General features: G+C 42.2%; 2 protein-coding genes across 2 annotated transcripts in view; both read right to left on the bottom strand.

Moving 5' to 3' along the window:
• Positions 1-5,070: 5,070 nt before the first annotated feature.
• The window catches only part of LOC138973066 (putative leucine-rich repeat-containing protein DDB_G0290503), a 43,404-nt gene continuing 24,658 nt past the window's right edge, over positions 5,071-23,816 (bottom strand). The window contains exon 6 of the mRNA XM_070345722.1: positions 5,071-5,416. Within this exon, the coding sequence (XP_070201823.1) occupies positions 5,245-5,416 (172 nt within the window). The 3' untranslated portion in view covers positions 5,071-5,244. The remainder of the gene's footprint in view (positions 5,417-23,816) is intronic.
• Positions 8,539-22,441, bottom strand: LOC138973064 (uncharacterized). Its single transcript, XM_070345721.1, has 6 exons — positions 22,276-22,441; positions 20,956-21,039; positions 19,689-19,799; positions 14,562-14,603; positions 13,456-13,651; positions 8,539-9,233 (listed from the first exon to the last, which is right to left on the bottom strand). Exons 3-6 carry the CDS (start codon positions 19,759-19,761, stop codon positions 9,080-9,082), a joined length of 465 nt encoding a protein of 154 aa, XP_070201822.1. The 5' UTR covers positions 19,762-19,799; positions 20,956-21,039; positions 22,276-22,441; the 3' UTR covers positions 8,539-9,079.

The raw sequence follows: 23,816 nt of genomic DNA, 5'->3' as shown, positions 1-23,816 counted from the left end.
CTTGCTGTATCATCGGTCAGAAGGCTTGATCACACGACACCTGTATGCCGGCCACGAGACGACGTCTTGGTAACCGATATCAGGCTACCTGCTCAGTAGTTAGCGTTTAAAGGCACAGTCCGACCCGAGTAAACAATTCGGCTCAACGTCATCCCGACTACGATCTCAGTCTTTCTCTCTCCCCATCTCTCTCTCTCCGGCTCTCTCCCCATCTCTCCCCCCCCCCCCCCCCCCCCCCCCATCTCTCTCTCTCTCTCCCCATCTCAGTCTCTCTCTCCGGCTCTCTCCCCATCTCTCTCTCTCTCCCCATCTCTCTCTCTCCCCCATCTCTCTCTCTCTCCCCATCTCTCTCTCTCTCTTTCCCTCTCTCCCCATCTCTCTCTGCCCATCTCTCTCTCTCTGCCCATCTCTCTCCCCATCTCTCTCTCTCCCCATCTCTCCCTTTATCTCTCTCTCCCTATCTCTCTCTCCCCATCTCTCTCTCTCTCTTTCCCTCTCTCCCCATCTCTCTCTCTGCCCATCTCTCTCTCTCTCCCCATCTCTCTCCCCATCTCTCCCTTTCCCTCTCTCTCCCCATCTCTCTCTCCCCATCTCTCTCCCTCTCTCTCTCTCTCTCTCTCCCCATCTCTCTCCGTATAGATCTCTCCGTCTCTCTCCCCCCCCCCATCTCTCATCTCTCTCCCATCTCTCTCTCCCCATCTCTCTCTCCCCATCTCTCATCTCTCTCTCCCTCTCTCTCCCTCACACACATTACGTGGGATAAAACCATTCCTTTGCTTGGACTTATTCCAAAAATCGACAATCTGGAGAGTGTCATTTTTTTGTAGAGAAATTCAAGTTTAACGCCCTCACGGCGGCAAAGCCATTAGGGGCATGTTACCGGGATTTTAACCCGACTTTAGATGAGATACACATGCGTGTTTAGGTGGTATCAGCCATCTGCACTTATGGCAGAATGACCGAGGTCTTTTACGCGCCACTGTGGTGACACGGGGGTGGGAGATGGATATAGCCTACCGTCTCTGGGTCTGCACATAAAGTTGACCCGTGTCCGTCCCGCCCCAGATTCGAATCAGCGACCTTTCGATCACAAGTCCAGTGCTCTACCACCTACCTGAGCTACCCGGGCCGGTGTGATTTTTTTGTGCAAAGTGTGATTTTTTTTTTTAATGAATTAATTTCTTAAAAGCCACTAGTGTCAATCAGTCTGCGAAGCTGACTTGGTCATCAAAAAAAAAGATCTAACTCGGCACCGGACTGAAACAGCCAAGTCAGGATCCTATGGAGTTAATTTCTGGTATGTGTCCCTGTGGGGGAATGGTCTTTTCCCTTCAGTTTTAAACCGGCACGGTTGGCCTAGTGGTAAGGCGTCCGCCCCGTGATCGGCAGGTCGTGGGTTCGAACCCCGGCCGGGTCATACCTAAGACTTTAAAATTGGCAATCTAGTGGCTGCTCCGCCTGGCGTCTGGCATTATGGGGTTAGTGCTAGGACTGGTTGGTCCGGTGTCAGAATAATGTGACTGGGTGAGACGTGAAGCCTGTGCTGCGACTTCTGTCTTGTGTGTGGCGCACGTTATATGTCAAAGCAGCACCGCCCTGATATGGCCCTTCGTGGTCGGCTGGGCGTAAAGCAACAAAAAAAATATAAAAAAAAATAAAAAATTCAGTTTTAAAATCCGTGGAAGTCGGATCTGAGATAGCGAGCCGAGAACTGTATTTCACTGGAAGGACTGCGCCTTTAAAGAAGTACAGGTGTGAACAACATTCTTGTGACACCAGACACTTGATTGTCAGGCTCCATTCAGGGGATCATCTCTTTGTCACAGGATTTGTCAGTGAAATGATGAAGCTTTTCAGTCGGCAAAACTGACTGATGTCTGTTAGTATGTTCGTGTTGATGGGACGAACTCATGTAAATTGTGTGTGTGTGTGTGTGTGTGTGTGTGTGTGTGTGTGTGTGTGTGTGTGTGTGTGTGTGTACGTACGTGTGTGTTAGCCTGCGCCCGCATGTGTGTATACTAATGTTTGTGTGTGTGTCTGTGTGTGTGTGTCTGTGTGTATTCGTGCGTGCCCGCGTGAGCACGTGCGTACGTGTGTGAGTGCGAGTGTATGTGTTTCTGCGTGTGTGTAAGAGAGAGAGAGAGAGAGAGAAACTGAAACTGAAACTGAAACTGAACTTTATTACCAAAGGATAGAGGTTTTAGGCAAAGCCTAATCTTACAACCTGTCCCTCAAACAAACACTTAATACAGACGCACAGAATATAGATAGTAAAATTGACAAGGTTATTGTTTCTTACAGACGTACATAATGTAAATAGTAATAAGAAAAAGGGTTATGGTTTTGTATACACACTCAAAAATGGGAAAAACAATATAGTGTGGAAATTGCAGCATAGTTGCAATAATGCATTGCATATAAACATCCAAAACAACTAATAACAAAAGGGAGAAAAAAAATGTGGGGAGGAATTGTCCCAATCATTTGCATGTATATCATTATCAATACATACACATAAAGAACAAATCAAAATACAAACATAACTTCACTAAATGTAAAAAGCACTAAAATATCAGACATGAAAAGTGTTCTATTTACCCATTAAGCGGGAATGAAACTGGCGCCTAAACGTTTTCACAGAAGAGGCATTTCGGAGGGGTAGGGGTATGGAATTCCATAGAGACGCTCCTGAGAAGGCTAAACTTGACTTATACAAGTCTAGACGAGAGATGGGGGGAATCAGGTTATGGGACCCATATCTTTTTGTGGCATGTCTGAAATGTGATTTTAAATATCCAGGAACATTATTGTTAATTACTTTGTACATAAAGACAGCCTTGTTTAGCGTCAACTGATCTTTCAAGGGAAGGAAATTAAGGAGCTTTAATTTATCATCTGTTGGCTTATTTGACTCATGCAGAATTAGTTTTGCAGCACGGCGATGAAGAGAATTGAGTCGTTTGAGATGAACATCACTGCAGTTATCCCAAAGTGTTGAAGCAAAGTTGATATGGAGCATTATGTGGGCGTAATAAAACAACTTGAGTGCTTCCACATCGGCATAATGTCTTAATCTAGACAATAAGTACACATTTTTAGATACTAATTTGCAAATTTTACTCAAGTGAGTTTGCCATTTCAATTCTTGATCAACGGTAACCCCTAATAATTTATGCTCTTTAACTTGTTGCACTTGAGTTGAATCAATTGACAGTTGAAGCTGTAAGGGTTTTAATTGGTGTTTTTGTCTAGTTGTAATCACCATACTTTTCGTCTTACAGAGAGAGAGAGAGAGAGAGAGAGAGAGAGAGAGAGAGAGAGAGAGAGAGAGAGAGAGAGAGAGAGGAGAGAGAGGGAGAGAGAGAGAGGGGGGAGAGAGAGAGGGGAGAGAGAGAGGGAGGAGGAGAGAGAGAGAGGGGAGAGATAGAGAAAGAGAGAGAGAGGGGAGAGATAGAGAAAGAGAGAGAGAGAGACACAGACAGAGAGATAGAGAGAGAGAGAGAGAGAGAGAGAGAGAGAGAGAGAGAGAGAGAGAGAGGAAATTGGAATTAAGAGACTTATCAGTCTTAAATTACTCTTCTTATTTTTTCATCGACAATAACATATGGTCAAAACACCCCCAAACCACCCACCAATTATTCATCACCCTCGATCATAGCAGTCACACTCATGTCAAGTGAACCGGTCATTATACGCGACTGTGTTCTGAAAAGGTTTATTAAAAGTCGCATCAGTGTTTACCACAACGACGATGACGACCGCGAGGACAGTGATGACAACAACAGACAATGACTGCAGCAACAACAGCAACACATCATCAAAACAACAACAACAATAGCAACACAATGTCAACAACAACAACACTAACAACAACAACAAAACATCAGTAGAAAAAGAGAGAAAATACCACAGCAATAAAAACAGCAATAAAAACAACAACAACAGCAACAACAGCAGCAACAACAACATTAACAACAACAACAGCAGCAACAACAACAACATTAACAACACCAACAGTTGCAGCAACAACAACAAAAACAGCAGCAACAAAAACAACAACATTAACAACAATAACAGCAGCAGCAACAACAACAGCAAAACTACAGCAGCAACAGCAACCACAAGAGCAGAAACAACACCATAAACAACAACAGCAATAACCACAAGAACAACAACAGCAACAACAATAACAGCAGAAACAACATTAACACACAAAAAGCACAACAACAGCAACAGCAGCAACAAAAACAACAGCAGCAGCAGCAACAGCAGCACCAGCAGCAACAGCAGCAACAACAGCAACAACAGCAGCAACAGCAGCAACAGCAGCAACAGCAACAGCAACAGCAACAGCACCAGCACCAACAGCAACAACAACAGCAACAGCAGCAACAACAATAACAACAACAACAACAACAACAGCAGCAGCAGCAACAACAACATCCTCCTCCAGAAGACGGGGGTTCATGTGCCAAAAATGGGCAAATGCACTTGTAAACAAGCATTCAGTGATAAGGAATACACCGATTCTTAAATAGAAGCAAAATACAGAATTATAAGAGTTCGTGAAATGAGCAAAGATCCATTAGTAGATACATGATAAGAAAGCAACGACAACAAAAATGCGGTAAAGAAAATTATGTGGTGCCGATTTGAGACTATCACGACAGATATGAGTACAATACTTGTAATCTATGAGAGGTAAGCCCACGGATATAACGTAAGGATGATAACCGCTAAGTGTTCATTCATAGCTTCTTATCGGGACCGGGACACATTAGTTCCACACACTTTTAGATCACTTACTATTGTATAATTATATCTAAAACGCTAAAAATTATATCTTCATATAATTTAATTCTAGGAACGAAAGGGTTCGGGAGAAGCAGTTCCACAAAACGCTGCCGGAAAGTGACAAACTTGATTTTTACATTTAGTCAAGTTTTGAATCTTTCATCCAGATATGCATGTTTGTACGGTCAGTATTTCCGCACAGACAGTTGGGGGTTTATATCAAGTTTATAGCGATTAAAAATTGGGTTACCCATCTTTGAGCCACGTGACAACGCAGTAAAATCTAACGTACGTGGATGACCGAGATTCCCACAAATTAAACAGAATTGTAACTAAACTGAAACGAAAAATAAATGTGGTCTTCTAGAACATATTCAGTGTCTCGATCTTTGTTAAATGTCATAATTTGGTCTACATGTCTCCAGAACAATACATAACTGGTAGCCTGCTTTAGCGGCAGACGACGCCTGCATCCTCACTGTGACCACAGTCATGCGAGCCAAAAGCCGTGGAGCGACAGACCCGGATGTCTCGTTTACTTCCGTCACAGTAAACGTCATCCAGGACGATAGGACCCGAGCCTGGGCCGAAGGACGCCCTAGTTGTAGCTTCGGCACCAGACCTACCATAACAAACAAACAAAATACTAAAAATAAAATAAATAATGGCACACTCCTCGCAAACAACTGGGTAGCCGAGTGGTAACGCACTTGCGCTCGGAAGCGAGAGGTTGCGAGTTCGACCCTGGGTCAGGGCGTTAGCAATGTTCTCCCCCATTTCCTAACCTAGGTGGTAGGTTCAAGTGCTAGTCTTTCGGATGAGACGAAAAACCGAGGTCCCTTCGTGTACACTACATTGGGGTGTGCACGTTAAAGATCCCACGATTGGCAAATGGGTCTTTCCTGGAAAAATTGTATAGGCATAAATAAAACAAGAGGCGAAGCCATCAAGGCTCACGTAAGAAATCGACAAACAGTAACACAAACTCAATCACTCCGTCACACACACACACACACACACACACACACACACACACACACACACACACACACACACACACACACATACGTGTCTGAGGGGTGGATCTCTGGACATTTGCCGCAAAGAAAAATGTGTTATATCTGGACTTGTTTATTGCTAAAGCTACAGAAACGGAGTGCGAGTATAAACATGTGTCAGACTTTAAGAATACTTTTTGAGAATTTTTTTTTTAAAAACACTCATTATTGAAAGTTACACACCCAAAAATAGAGATTCTGAAACACGTGTTATATCTGGACATCCGCCAACTAAAAGTGAGTGATAACCGGACATAATTATGACCGGAAAGCTGTAAATACTATCAACTCTATCAAAATAGCGTTACATATGGCTATGCGTGGTAGTACAAAAAAGCTACCAGTAATCCCGAATTATTAAAAAAAAAAAATAGGTGGGGGGGGGGGGGGGGGGTAATTTTTTTTTTTTTTTTTTTTTTTTTTTGCGCATGAAAAGACTTAAGGCCATATTCTCGTTACAAAACCGGGGGAGGGAAGGGGGGATTTTTTTTTTTTTTTTTTTTTTTTTTTTTTTTGCGCATGAAAAGACTTTAGGTCGGATTTTCGTTACAAAACCAAAGCTTAGTTTAAAAAAAAAAAAAAAAAAAAAAAATTTTAAATAAAAAAAAAAAAATATTTAACCTAAAAAGAATGTTAGCATGAATTAAGGTCGTGTCGCAATTTTTCAACCAAGACCAAAACTTTATTTAGAAAATTATATTCTGAATAATTTTCAATCTTTTAAATTTGTGTGTGTTAAAATTAAATGGCGGGATGGGGTGTTGGTAACCAAACCAACACTTTATTTCGCAAAGCTAGGGTGCGCAGCTAAAGATTGTATTCTTTGATTTTGAATTTTTGTTTGTTTGTTTGCTTAACGCCCAGCCGACCACGAAGGGCCATATCAGGGCGGTGCTGCTTTGACATATAACGTGCGCCACACACAAGACAGAAGTCGCAGCACAGGCTTCATGTCTCACCCAGTCACATTATTCTGACACCGGACCAACCAGTCCTAGCACTAACCCCATAATGCCAGACGCCAGGCGAAGCAGCCACTAGATTGCCAATTTTAAAGTCTTAGGTATGACCCGGCCGGGGTTCGAACCCACGACCTCCCGATCACGGGGCGGACGCCTTACTTCATTGTCTGTTTGATATGAGGATCGATACTTGATCTTTTTATCGTGCTTTAAAAGATTCAAGGATTGTTTGCGTGGTAACCCACTTGCGCTCGGAAGCAAGAGGTTGCGAGTTCGACCCTGGGTCAGGGCGTTAGCAATTTTCTCCCCCCTTTCCTAACCTAGGTGGTGGGTTCAAGTGCTAGTCTTTCGGATGAGACGAAAAACCGAGGTCCCTTCGTGTACACTACATTGGGGTGTGCACGTTAAAGATCCCACGATTGTCAAAAGGGTCTTTCCTGGCAAAATTGCATAGGCATTGATAACAAAATTGTCCACCAAAATACCCGTGTGACTTGGAATAATAGGCCGTAAAAAGTAGGATATGCGCCAAAATGGCTGCGATCTGCTGGTCGATGTGAATGCGTGATGTATTGTGTAAAAAATTCTATCTCACACGGCATAAATAGATCCCTGCGCCTCGAGTCAGAGTCTGGAGATACGCACGCGATGTAAGACTTCATATAACTAAGAAAACAAACGAGAGACTAAAAACACAAGAAACGAACACGCTATATTCCAACATCGGACGACTACCATTCGTGAATAACTTGATGGTTGAAAATGCAGATCTGCTAATATGCACTGCCATTACTTGTTTAAGACATGCACGGATCATATCACAAACATGTCATGTGCTACTCCCTATAACTGAAACGTTAAAGCACCCTCACAAAAACACACTAGTAATTAATATCACAGTGGGAAGTATCCTCTTGAGCTTATACTTTAAAACGCTATTTAGCTTTGGTTCCTCAATGTTTGTTTGTTTTCAGGAGAGAGAGAGAGAGAGAGAGAGAGAGAGAGAGAGAGAGAGAGAGAGAGAGAGAGAGAGAGAGAGAGAGAGAGAGAGAGAGAGAGAGAGCATGAGTAACCATTGAATGCCATTTTCAGATGTCATTTTTTCTTACTTGTTAATGTTTTGATTTCAAGGGAAATTGTTTTTGATGGTTACAAAATATAATGATTACACTTACAGGCGAATGACACGTGTCCTATTCCCTGTCACACACAGTCGTCAGTTCTTTGTCACTCATAGTGTTGAATTTACTGTCACAAACACACTCACAGCCACAGTCACACACCCTCACTTGGCGAAAACAGACTTTCTTTCTTTCTTTATTTGGTGTTTTACCTCGTTTTCAACCACGAAGGTTATATCGCGACGGGGGAAGGGGGGAGATAGGATAGAGCCACTTGTCAATTGTTTCTTGTTCACAAAAGCACTAATCAAAAATTTGCTCCAGGGGCTTGCAACGTAGTACAATATATTACCTTACTGGGAGAATGCAAGTTTCCAGTACAAAGAACTTAACATTTCTTACATACTGCTTGACTAAAATCTTTACAAAAATTGACTATATTCTATACAAGAAACACTTAACAAGGGTAAAAGGAGAAACAGAATCCGTTAGTCGCCTCTTACCACATGCTGGGGAGCATCGGGTAAATTCTTTCTCGTCCCAACCAATATGGGACTCCCCCTAACCCGCGGGGGGAGCGAAAACAAACACAATTCTCAAGAATCAAGTAAGCAACATATATTTTGCAAACCATAATCTGTACTGAGGTTCAATGGGAACCACATTTTTAGAGCAAAAGTTTAAAACAACACAAGAAGACTTAAAAACGTTTTCCTACTGGACAGAGCAAATACACGTTACAATGCTGCGGGTCCATACAAAAGTCATGATCAATGGGAGTTATCCACAACCCAGAAAATCTCATACAAAGGACAGCTGTCATGACATCTGTCAGTGCAGACGTCCACATATTTACACCAAAAAGAAACAAGGTAAACCAGAAAAAAATCATGAAACATAATCAAGTGATAATCCGAATCAATTTTCACATCAAAATTTGTGTCATACCAAATTTTTAGAGCAAAAGTTTAAAACAACACAAGAGATTTGAAAAGGTTTTCCAACTGCATGGGTGGGAGCAAAAAATCTGTGCTTTACGAAAAAAAAAGTGTATGACCGGGGGGCTTGTAACCACTTTGCTTGTCGACAAAAATATTTCTTTTAACTTCCCTCAAAGTATTAAACAATGGCGACTGCTTTATCTTTAATTTGGGTCCAGTATCTCCCTTCCAGTGTTTGGCTGCCTGCAATGCCCAACAAAATTTGTTTCTTTCCTGGAAGCTTTCCTCCCAAAATGGAAGCTTGAAAAAGCTTCCTCACGGCCTTCTCTTCTTCTCTCGTGAACTTGCTGTAGTTCCCTGAAACAGAAATTGACAGCTGTTCCTCAAAATGCCTTTGTTGTACATGCTAAAGACTACTAAAAATGAGCACCCAAAAAATCACACCTTCCATGGAGACAATAACGTACAAAATACAAAATAAAAAACAATACTGACAAAAATTCATAATTCCCAGGCCTTCAAAGTGAGAGGAAAAGAAAAAAAAACAGAATGATACAGCTAACAGAGCTAACCATATCTAAAACATAGCTAAACGACTCCCAACATGAAAAAATGGTTATTTTGAGTCCCCGGCCCCCTTCAGTGAATCTGGATCACGTTTTGTAAAACCGCAACAAACATTATTGAGTTTTTGGAGCGCTGTGGCAACTTTAAAACTTTTAATTTGACCCCTACCTTGTTTTAATGACTGCCAGATTACCTAACGACTTCTGAATCACACACACATTGAAAGCATTGACAAGGTTTTTGATGATGATTAAATGTTATAATTACAGGGTCCCCACTGGTTTTTAGAAACAAAATTCCATGACTTTTCCATGACTTTCCATGAGCCTGAATAACATTTTCCATGACTAGATCCACAGGTCGCCATTTCCGAACACGCAAACTTTTTACGTCTTGTCACTGCCAGTTTTGACACTGGCTTGCTTTGCACTGAATTTGAGTCAGTTTCTACGCAGTGTCTCTGGCTGGCAATGGGGGGGGGGGGGGGGGGGGGGGCGGGGGATGGCTGGGCGACGAAAATAGCCGCTGGCGTGCTAAAGGTTAATTTTTTTTCTTTCTTATTTTTGTTAAATTCCATGACTTTCCATGACTTGAATTGAAATTCCATGACTTTCCAGGCCTGGAAAATTAAAAATCAAATTCCATGACTTTCCAGGTTTTCCATGACCTGTACGAACCCTGTAATTAGCTCATTAATATAAATTTGAAAGCAAGAAAAGCTCGCTCTCCACTATTTCTTGCTGGAGGGCATAGAAAGGTAAAAAAAAAACCACCATGTTGGTTGGATTTAAAAATTATTTTGTGGGATGTGTATTAATACAAGAAAATGGAACGAATATGATAAAATAAAATAATCAACAAGAACAACCCAAAAATCAATGAGACCATGAATTGCATCAAAGATAAGTTAGAATTTGTGTAGTGTGACTCCTCTTTTATGGTGCATTACACTGAAGAGCAACCGCCCTGATATTATACGTTATTTGCGTTTTTGACCAAAATATGACATTTTACACAGATCTCGACAGTCATTGTTCACCTCGACTGCTAGCGCAGTCTCGGAGAACAATGACTGTCTCGATCTGTGTAAAATGTCATATTTTGGTCAAAAACGCAAATAACATTTATGTATCGATCGAATTCTTTTCAGGTACTGACTTTGTTGTTTTAACGATTGAACGAGCACACACACACATGCAATCAAACACATAAGCTTCATATTTGGGCGTTTCAGGTTGACCGAAACTTCAAAGGAACTACAAAACACACGTCATGTACTGACTTTGTTGTTGTTTTGACATTGAACAGCACACACACATGCAATCAAACACATGACGTGTGTTTTGTAGTTCCTTTGAAGTTTCGGTCAACCTGAAACGCCAAAATATGAAGTTTTGTAGGCCTCTGACGTCACATGGCTCAAAGAAGGGAAATCCAATGTCCAATCGATACATAACCCTTTGTGGTGGACTGGGCATTAACCTTCGCCGGCACTCATTATCGACTACACACGGACGCATTCGTGGGGCCGTGCAGACCCATGCTTATCAAAGAAGGAAAAATGTGCATATCCTTCCGTGGCACTCGTGGGGCCGTGCAGACCCATGCTTCTCAAAGAAAGAAAAATATGCATATCCTTCCGTGGCACTCGTGGGTCCGTGCGGACACAGAAGGGTGTTTGATGCAAATATCTCTTAAACGAGTTGGAATTTTTTAATGAGCTTTTAGAAATGCCTCAGACACCTAAAAAGCTATCATCTCCTAAAAGCTCATTAAATTTCAGTGATAATTAATTAATTAATTAATGGTCAAATTTAGACTACACACGGTATTTGGTAAAATATTATGGGTCTGCATGGCCCCACGAGTGCCACGGAAGGGTTTGCACAATTGTCCTTCTTTGAGAAGTATGGGTCCGCATGGACCCACGAGTGCCTCGGAAGGGTATACACGCTTTTGCTTCTTTGAGAAGTATGGGTCCGCACGTCCCCGCGAATGCTTCCGTGTGTTGTCTAAATTTGACCATTAATTAATTAATTAATTAATTATCACTGAAATTTAATGAGCTTTTAGGAGATGAAAGCTTTGTAGGTGTCTGAGGCATTTCTAAAAGCTCATTAAAAAATTCCAACTCGTTTAAGAGATATTTGCAATCAAACACCCTTCTGGGTCCGCACGGACCCACGAGTGCCTCGGAAGGGTATACACGCTTTTCCTTCTTTGAGAAGTATGGGTCCGCACGTCCCCACGAATGCTTCCGTGTGTAGTCTAAATTTGACCATTAATTAATTAATTAATTATCACTGAAATTTAATGAGCTTTCAGGAGATGATAGCTTGTTAGGTGTCTGAGGCATTTCTAAAAGCTCAATAAAAAATTCCAACTCGTTTAAAAGATATTTGCAATCAAACACCCTTCTGGGTCCGCACGGACCCACGAGTGCCGGCGAAGGTTAACAAACATACAAACAAATAGACTGAAGAGCGCAAGTCTGCTGTATATACACTGAGCACAAAAAGTTAAGTTCTGTGAAATTTGGAGACCCTGCAGCTACCCAGCAAAAACACCATAAAAACCATTGATTTTTGGCTATTTTTCCGTTTTGTGGTCACTCTGTTTTACACACTAGATCAGCCTGACAGCGCGACAGATTTGAAAGAAATTTGTATGAACCATTAGGTAAGACACCAAATAAACTTTCGAATGTAAAAAATGTAAAATATTCAGTTTAAGTCACTGTTTCAACGGTTGAAAGTGAATCAAGCCATCACAAAACACAATTTTTGAGAGTAGATGTGGTCACGGACCAGTGACATCATACCCAGATATTGCTCAGATTCCAGACACATTTTTGAGCAGAAGAAAGACTGATTTTCAAATACACGTATATTTCTGACCAAATAACTGCTGTTATCTGGGGTATACCATTGAAAAAAATATCCTTTACTTTTTTGTGCTCAATGTATCAGTGCACGGCAATGAAAGTCACAAAGTTAAAAAGTGTGTGGAGTTGTACCTGCAATGTGTGGCCTCTCCGATGAGAGACCACATCCCTTTTAAGGCACAGTAAGCCTCCCGCAAACCATCAAAGACACACAGTACAAACACCCTTTTGTTTGAACACTCACCGCTTGAGAATATCTGAGGTGCCTTACGTAAAGAGCCAGCAATTTTCAATGAATTTATTTTTGCATGGTTTATCTAACGCCATAGCCATCGTGGACCCCGGAGTGTGATCAACTTTCCTTTTTTTTCACAATCTAGTCGTCAGTTTGTGATTTCAATGCGACTCGCCTTATCTTGTGTAACTCTGAATCTAAAATGCAACAACGACTGCGAGTCACACAAACTTAACGGTGGAGTTTGGCTTCAAAGAAGCAAGTTCAATGCAAAAAATGTGTCTGCTTCGGGAAACACTTCTTTGCGTGACATGCTTCCGGACTCCCTTTTTGTCCATTTTTCAAAACTTCGAATTGTAATGATCTTTTTTTGATGAAAAACAAATCTTTTAGGATTAATGAATGCTTGTGTTACAAGTCGTCAATTTATTATTTAGATTTTAGTACTAGCGCCAAAAAGCGTCTGATTTTGGTACTAGACAATCCTGCAGGCCATGCAAAAATAAAATCTTGAAAAAATGCTAGCTCTTTACGGAGGGTACTTAGGATGTTCGCAAGCGGTGATTGTTTAAATGAAAGGGTGTTTGTACGGTGCGTAAAAAACCTGGCAATGTCTGTTCAGAAACTGATAGTTTACGTAAACCAGAGTGTGCTGACGCTTTCTGTTGTCCATTTGTCTATTATCCCTACCAAAATTACCCGTCAACATGACAGGCCACCTTCAATTTAAGGACACTTCTGGCAAGTCATTGCAGGTACCCCTGTACTATCTTTTGCAATTAGTATATAAGAAAACTAGCTATTGTAGTCTAAAAATCAGAACTGGCACAATGGTGCACAAGTGCTTTCCATGACCACTTGTGATCTGGTTTAGCTCCTTGCAGGACACATACCAATTAATTCCGTCTCTGCCATGGTTTCGGATGATCAAGAGGGCCTGCGAGCGTTGGGGCTCCGGAAGAGCCTGGGCCGCAGCAACATCTACCTCCTCGCTGTGGCTTTTTATGAGGTGCCAGTTGAGGTATTGAGCAAAGTACTTTTCGCAGAAGATACAAAAGTATCGCTTGCCCTCTGTCTGGATTTTGACTCCTGAAACCCATGATACTTGAATAATGAAGTTGGAAACTACATCACAAAAGAAAGGAAAAAGAGGGGTTAGTTTAAAGGTCCTTATAATAATAACAAAATATATATATATATATACAAGTGCCGACCTTCAACAGGGTCAGGACAGCATCCCCCCAACTATTAGAGAACAATTCCAAAATTCTTTCACAGTAACAAAAACTATGTTCCTTGTTCATAAAAAATAATGACACACCCTTTATTCGCAGTTATAGCAACAACAAAGAAAACTGCCTGAAATGGAAGAGGGGGAAGACCAAATTGAATCAAATCTTATTTTACAAGGTTTGTGGCATAAGCATTACAGAAATTCTTTCTTTTTCATACTACTCTAATCATATATACACACGGACATACAAACAGAACAGAGAGAGAAAGATAATGGTTTATATTACTAAGGCCACAGACCCATATACAAACCAATGGGGGTGAGAGAGAGAGAGAGAGAGAAAGAGAGAGAGAGAGAGAGAGAGAGAGAGAGAGAGAGAGAGAGAGAGAGAGAGAGAGAGAGAGAGAGAGAGAGAGAGAGAAAGACAGAGAGAAAGAGACGGACAGTGAGAGAGAGAGAGAGAGAGAGAGAGAAAGATAGATGGGTTCTTTTTCCCAACTATTGGTTTTTTTGGGGGGTACTCCTTTTTTTATGTCAGGTCGATTTGGGGGGTACCCTTGCTTGAGCATCGTCATGTGACCACTGTGAAAGAAATTTTTGATCAGGAAAAAAGTACCACAGAGTCAAGTGGGGTGCCTTTACTGGCCTAATAGGATTGAATGAAATGAAACGGGGATGAATGCCTTAAACATATTGCAGTAGAAGTTTAGGCAACTCTCATTCATCCCATAAACATTCTCAGTCACTGAAGACATGCATGCATACCTTTGCTTGTATTTTCCTCCGGTGATGTCGGGCTTTTGGTACCTGCATACAGAATGAAAGTAAATTAAAACTTGTGCATGCTTAGTTTGAAATTGAACAGATCATGAACCAGGTACCAAAAATATATACCGGCACGGTTGGCCTAGTGGTAAGGTGTCCGCCCCGTGATTGGGAGGTCGTGGGTTCGAACCCCGGCCGGGTCATACCTAAGACTTTAAAATTGGCAATCTAGTGGCTGCTCCGCCTGGCGTCTGGCATTATGGGGTTAGTGCTAAGACTGGTTGGTCCGTTGTCAGAATAATGAGACTGGGTGAGACATGAAGCCTGTGCTGCGATTTCTGTCTTGTGTGTGGCGCACGTTATATGTCAAAGCAGCACCACCCTGATATGGCCCTTCGTGGTCGGCAAACAAACAAACAAACCAAAAAGATATGAACACCAAAACGCTTTTGTATGACGGCTTACTAGTGCCAGAACCTAAGGTTACCATTTTCACGTTAAAATTAGTAAATAACAGTGTTAATTACTTATTTTCAATTTTGCCTCGTTTTTGGTCACAGTAGTCGGACTTTAAGAGTCCGCACTGAGAGGCTACAACGTCCGTCAAACATCACTCTCACAATATTTCTGAAATATCTTTTAATAGAAGGCCTTATCGAGCAAGTTATCCGACGGGAAGATGCATGTCAGTTTTCTGCAATAGCGCTTTTCTTAACGTTGTTTTGGGTAACTTAAAAAAGAATAATCGACCCCAAAAACTTTCGAATCGAAGCTGCTTTTAGCAGACGGACTTTTGATCAGCTGTGCTCACACACTTTCACATATATCTTTCAATATAATTCCTTATTCGACAAGTTGTCAGGCAGGCAGCTGTGCCTCATATTCATTTCCACTAAAACACTCATACATCTGCTTTATAGTGTATTACTATTAGTGAAAGACAATTGATCCGAAAATGTTCGAATCGAGAGAGGAAAAATGGTGTGTGGCCGGACGTGTGCTAAAGGTCCGACCACTAGCAGACTGATCTGTTCGGTCTAGGCTAACACACTTTCACAAATGTCTTTCGATAGAATTCGTTATTCAAGAAGTTGTCGGACACACAGTTGTATGTCACTGTTATCTACACTGTAACACATGCGTTCAGCTCTTATTGTTAATTTGCATCGGATTAATAGTCTACCAGCCAGCCTTCCATGTCATGTATGAAACCTGGAAATGTCTGTTCCTGTAAACTTTTATGACGGAAATGTAATCTATAGGGTACGGAGAGTCAAATTAGCTTGGTTGCCTAAAGTTGCACTTTGGGAAATTCTCAGAATCCAAGATGGCCGCTCAACGGTCATCTTGAAGATGGTCAATATATAACTTTTGATCCAGATGGACTTAAGAGTCGTGTAATACCTCAATATAGGGTTTTTTGATGTCGGCGAGTTCATTTCTGAGGTTGGTTTGTCAATCCTGTCAACAGAATCCAAGATGGCCGCCAAGATGGCCGTCAAAATATATAAAAACACATTTCTCGCCATATCTGGGTTTCTAAAGCAGCTAGATTAATGATCTTAGTGCTGACCATGTTTCCAAAGGCTGGGAAGCCGTTCTGATATCACCCAGATGCAAGATGGCTGCCAAGATGGCAGGTAAACGCCATTCACGCTCAAATCAATGTCACACAAAAATAAGGAAAACGCCATATTGTTTGTCTTTTGTCTGAAAGAACATGTTAGCATCCAGTTAAAGAGGCAACTTTCAGAAAAGCCGATGGGTCTCGATGGTGGGGATGGACAGAAGGAGAGCAAGCACAAAGAGGAAGGTGAAAGAAGGCGAGTGATGGACGCAGCAGACCGGACGAAGATTGCAGAGGAACTGCAGAAGTTCTCGCACCCTCTCATTGTTGAGTCCACTGACCTGTACAACATCGTCAACGGGCAGATCGCGCCAGCAAAAGTAGGCCTAAATGTCCAAGATGCACTCAAGATCGGCAGCACTCAAAGTGAACAGTTCGCCGCTTCGCTTCACAGCACATTCCATGGCCCGATCGAGAGGAAAGTGAAGACCATGCAGGAGATGAAAAAGGTAGTGGTTGTGAAAGACAAGGCCATCTTTGACATTGAAACATTATTCGTACAGCTTCAGATCATTAGGCAACAACGTGGTGTGAAGGCGACAGACATCTTCAAGTACGAACTCAGTCCCGTACCTCCATCTCTCATCGACGAATTCGGGAGTTTGAGGAAAGGAGACAAGGCTGTGCTCGTCAAGTGTCTTGGTGTGCCGGTCAACAACGCACCTGCACCAGACGTGGTGCTGGTCGACTCCTGTACCATGTTGTGTGGCCTGTTGCGGGGACAGCAGGAGATTTTGTCGCGAGTTTCGGCGCTCGACTGAGCCGCTATCCTCCAGCAGCACAGAAACTGGTGTTGTTTGACAGGTACCATGAGAATCAGCCAACTGCGAAGGACCACGAGAGGATGAGGAGGGCAGGGGAAGGATCAAAGGACACCCACAACCCCCCTCCCACACAGAGAAGCTATCATGAAGAATGCCAACAACAAACGCCTCCTCAGCAACATCCTCTGTGGATATCCTCTGCAGAACAACGTGGAGCTTGTCAGCAGTTTCGATTGTCTTGTCACCCATGAGGAGGCGGATATCACGCTGTGCAGTTACATGCTGAAGGCTGCAGCAGGCGGGGCGGAGACGATCAGGGTGCTGTGTGACGACACTGATGTGTTCGTCCTTCTCGTGTACTTGGCATGGAGGAAGAGGATACAGAAGAGCATCCAGATGGAGAAGTGGGACGGCACGGTGCTTGACACAACAGTGGACAAATTGGGGGACAAGTGTGGTCAGCTACTCGGCATGCACGCCTTATCGGGCTGCGACACCGTGTCGTACCCCTGTTACAAGGGCAAGAAGTCAGCGCTCAAGGTGCTTGGAAACAGCGACATCCTAGGCCTGCAAGATGTCCTTGGGGAGCCAGACGTCAGTCATGACCAACTTAAGGCCACTGCCGACTCATTCTTCCTCGCGCTGTAGAGGCAGAAGAAGGCCAAGTCCCGCAATGGTACAAGATCCAAACTGTATCTGGGCAGGAAGAAACCACCACCTTTGAAGAGGCTACCACCAACAGATTGCAACCTGAGGCTGCATGCTCTCCGAGCACATCTGCAGATGATGTTGTGGAAAGCAGCAGACCATAAAGATCCACCAGCCGAGGCTCATGATATCCGCTGCTTCGGATGGGATATCGATGAATCTGGTGCTGTGACACAATCGCTGTCTAATGCGCCGATAGCACCGCAGCAGCTCTTAGATGTCGTGAGCTGTAGTTGCAGCGCCGAGGGGAAAGCGTGCAGCAAGAAGAAGTGCAGTTGCCACAGTGGGAGACTTACGTGCACTGAATACTGTTATTGCGAGGGAGGAGGTGGCTGCTGCAGCCCTTACACGAAGCATGAGCCTGTGGTGGAGGAGGAGGACGAGGAGGAGGAAGAAGAGGAGGAAGAGGAGGAGGAGGAGGAGAAGGAAGAGGAAGAGGAGGAGTTTGTTGAAGACGACCAGTAAGACGAGAAAGAAGCTGACATTGAAGAAGGAGATATGGTTTCAAAGTTTGAATCGTTTGTTTGCTGTAACGCAAGAGCAGTAGAGTTCTATTTCGGTCGTGGCGTGCCAGCTAAGCTGCTTTTGGACATGGACTTTCCCACATGGACTTGATTGAGGTCCTGAAAGTTGCCTCTTTAACTGGATGCTAACATGTTTTTTCAGACAAAAGACAAACAAATATGGCGTTTTCCTTATTTTTGTGTGACATTGATTTGAGCGTGAATGACGTTTACCTGCCATCTTGGCAGCCATCTTGCATCTGGGTAATATCAGAACGGCTTCCCAGCCTTTGGAAACATGATCAGCACTAAGATCATGAATCTAGCTGCTTTAGAAACCCAGATATGGCGAGAAATGTGTTTTTATATATTTTGACGGCCATCTTGGCGGCCATCTTGGATTCTGTTGACAGGATTGACAAACCAACCTCAGAAATGAACTCGCTGACATCAAAAAAACCTATATTGAGGTATTACACGACTCTTTAGCCCATCTGGATCAAAAGTTATACATTGACCATCTTCAAGATGACCGTTGGGCGGCCATCTTGGATTCTGAGAATTTCCCAAAGTGTAACTTTAGGCAACCAAGCTAATTTGACTCTACATACCCTATAGATTACATTTCCGTCATAAAAGTTTACAGGAACAGACATTTCCAGGTACTCTTTTTGGCAAGTAGACTATAAAGAACTATGGGCCAGAAAAGTATTGAATCGCAGGATTTTCGCTCTGGCCGGTGTAACAGTCGCGCATGTGCATTGAACCTCCACAGTCACAAGGCACATGAAAATTAGTAATTAACGCATGAAATTTTTGTTTTGGCGCTAGTAAGCTATCAGGAGGCGAGCCAAAACTGAAAATTAGACATTAACACTTAAAATAGTCATTAACATGTGAAAATGAGTAATTAACACGTTTAATTGAATTTTTGCGTGAAAATTAGTCACTTTCACGGGTTAATTACGAATATATTGTTTTGGCGCTAGTAAGACGTCATACTTTTGGTTAAAAGCCTGTAGTTGCATTGGCTAGTAAAATTGTTCCATTACCTGGTAAAATATCAGAAGCCCTAATACAGTACGACATTACAAGTACATCGTGCATTCTAATCAAATTCGCAATTGGCCCAGAGAGTCACCGGAAAGGCAAATGCTTGCAACGAAATTCACGATTGGCAAAGCAAGTCACGTGGACAACCTCAATCAGTCATAACAGACTGGTTCGCAACCATTGGTACTCGGCTACTTGTGCTATGTTCATTGTTGATTGTCGAGCGATGATTGAACATTTTGCATGCCTGTCATTTTGTGTTTGAACGTAGCGTAGAGTTTAGCGTAGCAATTACAGCAAAATCGTAGCATTCTACGCCAAAATTGTAGCAGTTGGCAGCTCTGTGGGTAGTACATGTTTCTCCACATCAAATCTGCCCGAAGGGTTTTTGAGATCCAATTTGCCAAAGAAAACGACTCCTTACATAGTACACCATTATCTTTAATGTGAAAGTAACAATAAACTGACTTACACTCAGATGTCTCAGACGCTGGGTCGGGGGAAGAGGTAACACTTGCTCCTTTGGGGTGTTCAGCACATTCCATGGCCCGATCGAGAGGAAAGTGATGACGTCGATGGGCTCCTGTGAGGATACAGACATTAAATTCAATAAATTCTGCTCTTCAAAGAGAACCAGATTTGTGGTTTGGACATGCAGGCATGATAGTTGGCCTGGCCTGGTTATATTTCTGCCGGGTCTGTTATCCTTTGCTAACAGTCAGCATTTTATAAATAACTTATACTAAATACATTACATTTCAGACGCTCCTTTAATTTCAGACACTCATTTGAGATGCATGAAATGAAAACCCTGTTATACAAATAATTACAAACTAATTGCAAAGTGCTTTCAAATCATCTGTGCATTGCCTGTGCTTTATGTGTAGCAACACAGTTCTTATTTGATGAGAACCAGTACGTTACACTCAGCCGAAGACAAGGCGTAGAACACAGTCACGATATGGGATCAATAAAGCCCCTCTGACATAGAAATGGAAAAACTTGCTAAATGAAGATATTTGCTTTGATGCAGTTGTTTTCTGATGGGAGCCGCCGTACATGTTTCTTGATCACGTACACGTCTGCACTCTTGGGGCCCAACAGCTCAGATGGCAGGTCTTACCCAATCAGCAGCATTGCGTCTCTTGGCCATGCTTAATAAGCTTGCCTCTATGTTTTTGGCATGAGTTATTTCAAAAAAAAAGTAAGTCCCTGCAGGCAATATAATCAGCTGTGCAGACAATGCCCTGTACCAGAGACTGTTGAGTACATGCCTGGTTGTCTGTGTGTGTTTTAGCTATCAGGGTAAGCATCGAGTATGTGGGGGAGCAGTAGTAATTCTCTTGAAAAAGGATACTCTCTTTCCGCCAAATTTTTCTTTCCTTCTTCCGCAGCAAAACTTGAAAACAAAAGTGCAAATGTTTCAGAATCTCTCATCAAAGAAAAAATTATTTTGGATTGAGGAAACAGACCAGTACACTGTACCTTCATCATCTGCTTAGAATACTGATGCTCTCATGAGACGTAAGATGGTAAACATGTCTCTGTGCCACTACAACACACGAAGTGAAACAAGAAACAGATGTAGAAATATGTGGCCATGATGGCAACCACTAACAATTCAGTTTTTGTTTCCCAATCCATTAACAACCCAAACTTTGGTTCTGCCTCCCATTACCTTGCAGAATTCCCTCCTAGATTGCAAGGTAGCTGCTTGTTTTGTGGGGCATAGGACCTACCTGTCACGTTGGTAGAGTCTTCGGTGCAATCATCCAAAAAGTCGACGTTGTGGACATCTTCAACTGTATCATCAGAATCATCATCTGAAAACAGAAATAAAAGTCAGATATCTAAATTTAAAGCACAATCTCCCCTCAAGGAGGTAGGTCTGTTAAGTTAAAAGACGTACGTCACATGACTTTTGACATAATTATGGTCAAGTGCCGCTAATCAAGTTACTTTTAGAAACAGGATTTTCCGGTTAAACCTTAAACAGTTTTTAAAAACCAGATTTTCGGCGAGTACCGGAAAGGTGTTAGCCCTGCAATGAGTCACAAAGACCCTTAACAAAAAGAGGGACATAGGAAAACATAAAATAACATGGAGGAAAGCTTAACCTACACACTTGCAAAAGCATTCAATAAAATTAATTGCCATTTTCAAATCCCTTGAACGGCTATTTGGCACGCGTAAACCACTCATCAGTTATCGTAGTTAATTCAACCCCCCAGCCATCGCGACTCTGTGTGACCCACTTTATTCATACAGCCATCTGCAATTATTGTGTACCTCTGAATCTAAAATACAACAAAGGACTTGGAGTGACACAAACTGACTGACCGGCGGCAGTTGACTTTAAAGAAACTAGCGATGTGCATAAAATGTGTCTGCTTTGGCAATGGTAAGATGAAGCTCATGAGATGTGATTTTATCCCTGTCGCTGCAGTACCTATTTAAACACAACACTAATTCTACTCAGACACAGCAACAAACAGTTTCAATTGTTTGGAAATCTCAGTCGACATTTTTTCCAGAAAGGGAAAATTACATTGTTTTTTGGTAGCATACTTCTCTGCCATCAAGTCAAAAGATAAATTTCTTTTCAGGTGAGTCAACCCATTTTGAGGATGCCCTTTCACACAGTGAGATTATATTAGTGCTGTGCATTTAACTTAAACTTTCTGTAACTGACATTTTGAGGTGAGACCAGCTGCCTTCCCTAGTTCATAGACAATGCATATCACTTGAGAGAGAATGTTGCTTGCGTGTCTTTGTAAAGGGATGTGCATACAAGTGTTCCCTTCTTTAGCCATACAATAGGTAAAGAGATCAATAACTGAATAAGGCACATGGGTCCAAATTGGGGAAAACAGTAGCACCTTACAGTCCTGAAAGTACTATATATGGTAGATATCCAATTATTCAAGCAAAACAAAACACACACAGAAACTAGTTTCTTTGAAAAAAATAGACAAGAAATATTGTGTGCTATTGCCATACTGAAATTCCCACTTAAATCGCAGGGTAGCTGCCTGCTTAGCTGTGCATATAGGACCTACCTGTCACGTTGAGAGGGACTTTGTTGTCATCATCAGAAACGTCAGAGCATTCAAATTGAGCATCGAGTTCAGAATCAGCATCTGGAAACAGAATCAAGTTAGAAATATTGATTTAAAGTACAATCCCCCCTCAAAAAATAGTCGTTGCGCACTACCTCAGATACAGTTGGGTTTTTTCCATGTGGGTCAAGCTAATTCCCGACATGCATACCGGTACATGCACATAATCAACAGCCAGGCTGATATGGTAAGTTGCATTGTTTTCAGAAGTTACTTCTTTTTAGATTTACTAGTTACCCCAAATAAACCATTTTGCAGAGAGCATCCAGGCTCTACTTTTAGAATGTGATCAAGTTGAGTTATCATTCTTTCAAACAAGCATCTGTCAATGTCTGTGATAGTGAGGTAAACACTTGTTTCCACAACCATCACTAGCATAATACGCAACATACTCTTCATTTTGAAATGGTGTGACATTATGCGGCTTTTGCTCTCAGGACATCTGAAATAACCCCATTTTTAACTTTTCATGAACATAACCCCCCCCCCCCCCCCCCCCCTGTGATGCCAACTTTTGCAAAGGGGGAAGGGGGGGGGGGAGGGGGGGAGATGGGGTCAACCAAATTAGGGTCATGATAGCAGATTATTAAACCCTTGAAATTTGAAAACTCTAGCTTCAAAGACGCCTGATATAATGTTTTATGAATTAAAATTAACCCCAGTGTCCTCAAAACTTGACGAGGGCCAATCAATCTTAGGTCAAGGTGGGATATAATCAAACCCTACAAGTGTGGACAGTTTTAAAAGTATAACTTTAAAACCATCTGAGATAACCTCAACGTGTAATTTCTATAACCCCGCTGTGGCCCCAATATTTGACGAGATTTAACTCATTGTCTTTCAGGCAGGGATATATCCGTACCCACTCATATGGCTCTATATGACCAGGTACGGATATATATCCGCTCAGGCTGGTCTCGGCTAAAAAAATAATTTGTCAACATAGGTGGGTAGAAAGTGAGGTCATTACTGAAGATCAAACCCTTTTTGTTCACGGCCGGCCGAACAGACACAGGTTATTCAGGCAGGCGAGTCAAAAGTGAACATGCAAACAATTTTGACTTAGCAAATCGCACATATAATTATAATGGAAACACGCGTTCTTTCATACTACTGTTGCAATGGGTTTTGACGCTGCCGCCACCTCGCCGCAACCATCGTGCCGCCATCGCATTGCGTTATGGAAACACGGCTTTAGGCAACCAAGATACTTATAAAAAAAATTCTTTAACCGAGTGTAAACATATTATCATCATTGCGAAAACAAATGATTCTGAATCTTGACTGATTTTCTGTCAATTCATGACTGTTGGGTGTAGGTCACACAAAAATTGAAAAACTTATCCTGTGTAGTGTGTATGTTCTTCCTGAAACTGGAAGGGTAATTGTTAACGTGTTAAATTCATTATTCAGATCAAATTCATACATTGATTTAAGCCCCCAAATTTGCAGAACCTGCATAGTAAGCATGTAAAAAGGCA

This window comes from Littorina saxatilis, linkage group LG8 (assembly GCF_037325665.1).
Source record: "Littorina saxatilis isolate snail1 linkage group LG8, US_GU_Lsax_2.0, whole genome shotgun sequence".
NCBI lineage: Eukaryota > Metazoa > Mollusca > Gastropoda > Littorinimorpha > Littorinidae > Littorina > Littorina saxatilis.
The sequence above is the reverse complement of the archived record's forward strand: the minus strand, read 5'-3'. Positions and strand labels throughout refer to the sequence as shown.

Coding starts and splice junctions, on each gene's coding strand:
- LOC138973064 (XM_070345721.1), bottom strand. CDS start 19,761: ATGGAATGTGCTGAACACCCCAAAGGAGCAAGTGTTACCTCTTCCCCC. Junction 13,652..14,561: donor GGAGGAAAATACAAGCAAAG/GTATGCATGCAT, acceptor CATGGGTTTCAG/GAGTCAAAATCCAGACAGAG. Junction 9,234..13,455: donor GGCAGAGACGGAATTAATTG/GTATGTGTCCTG, acceptor TTTCTGTTTCAG/GGAACTACAGCAAGTTCACG.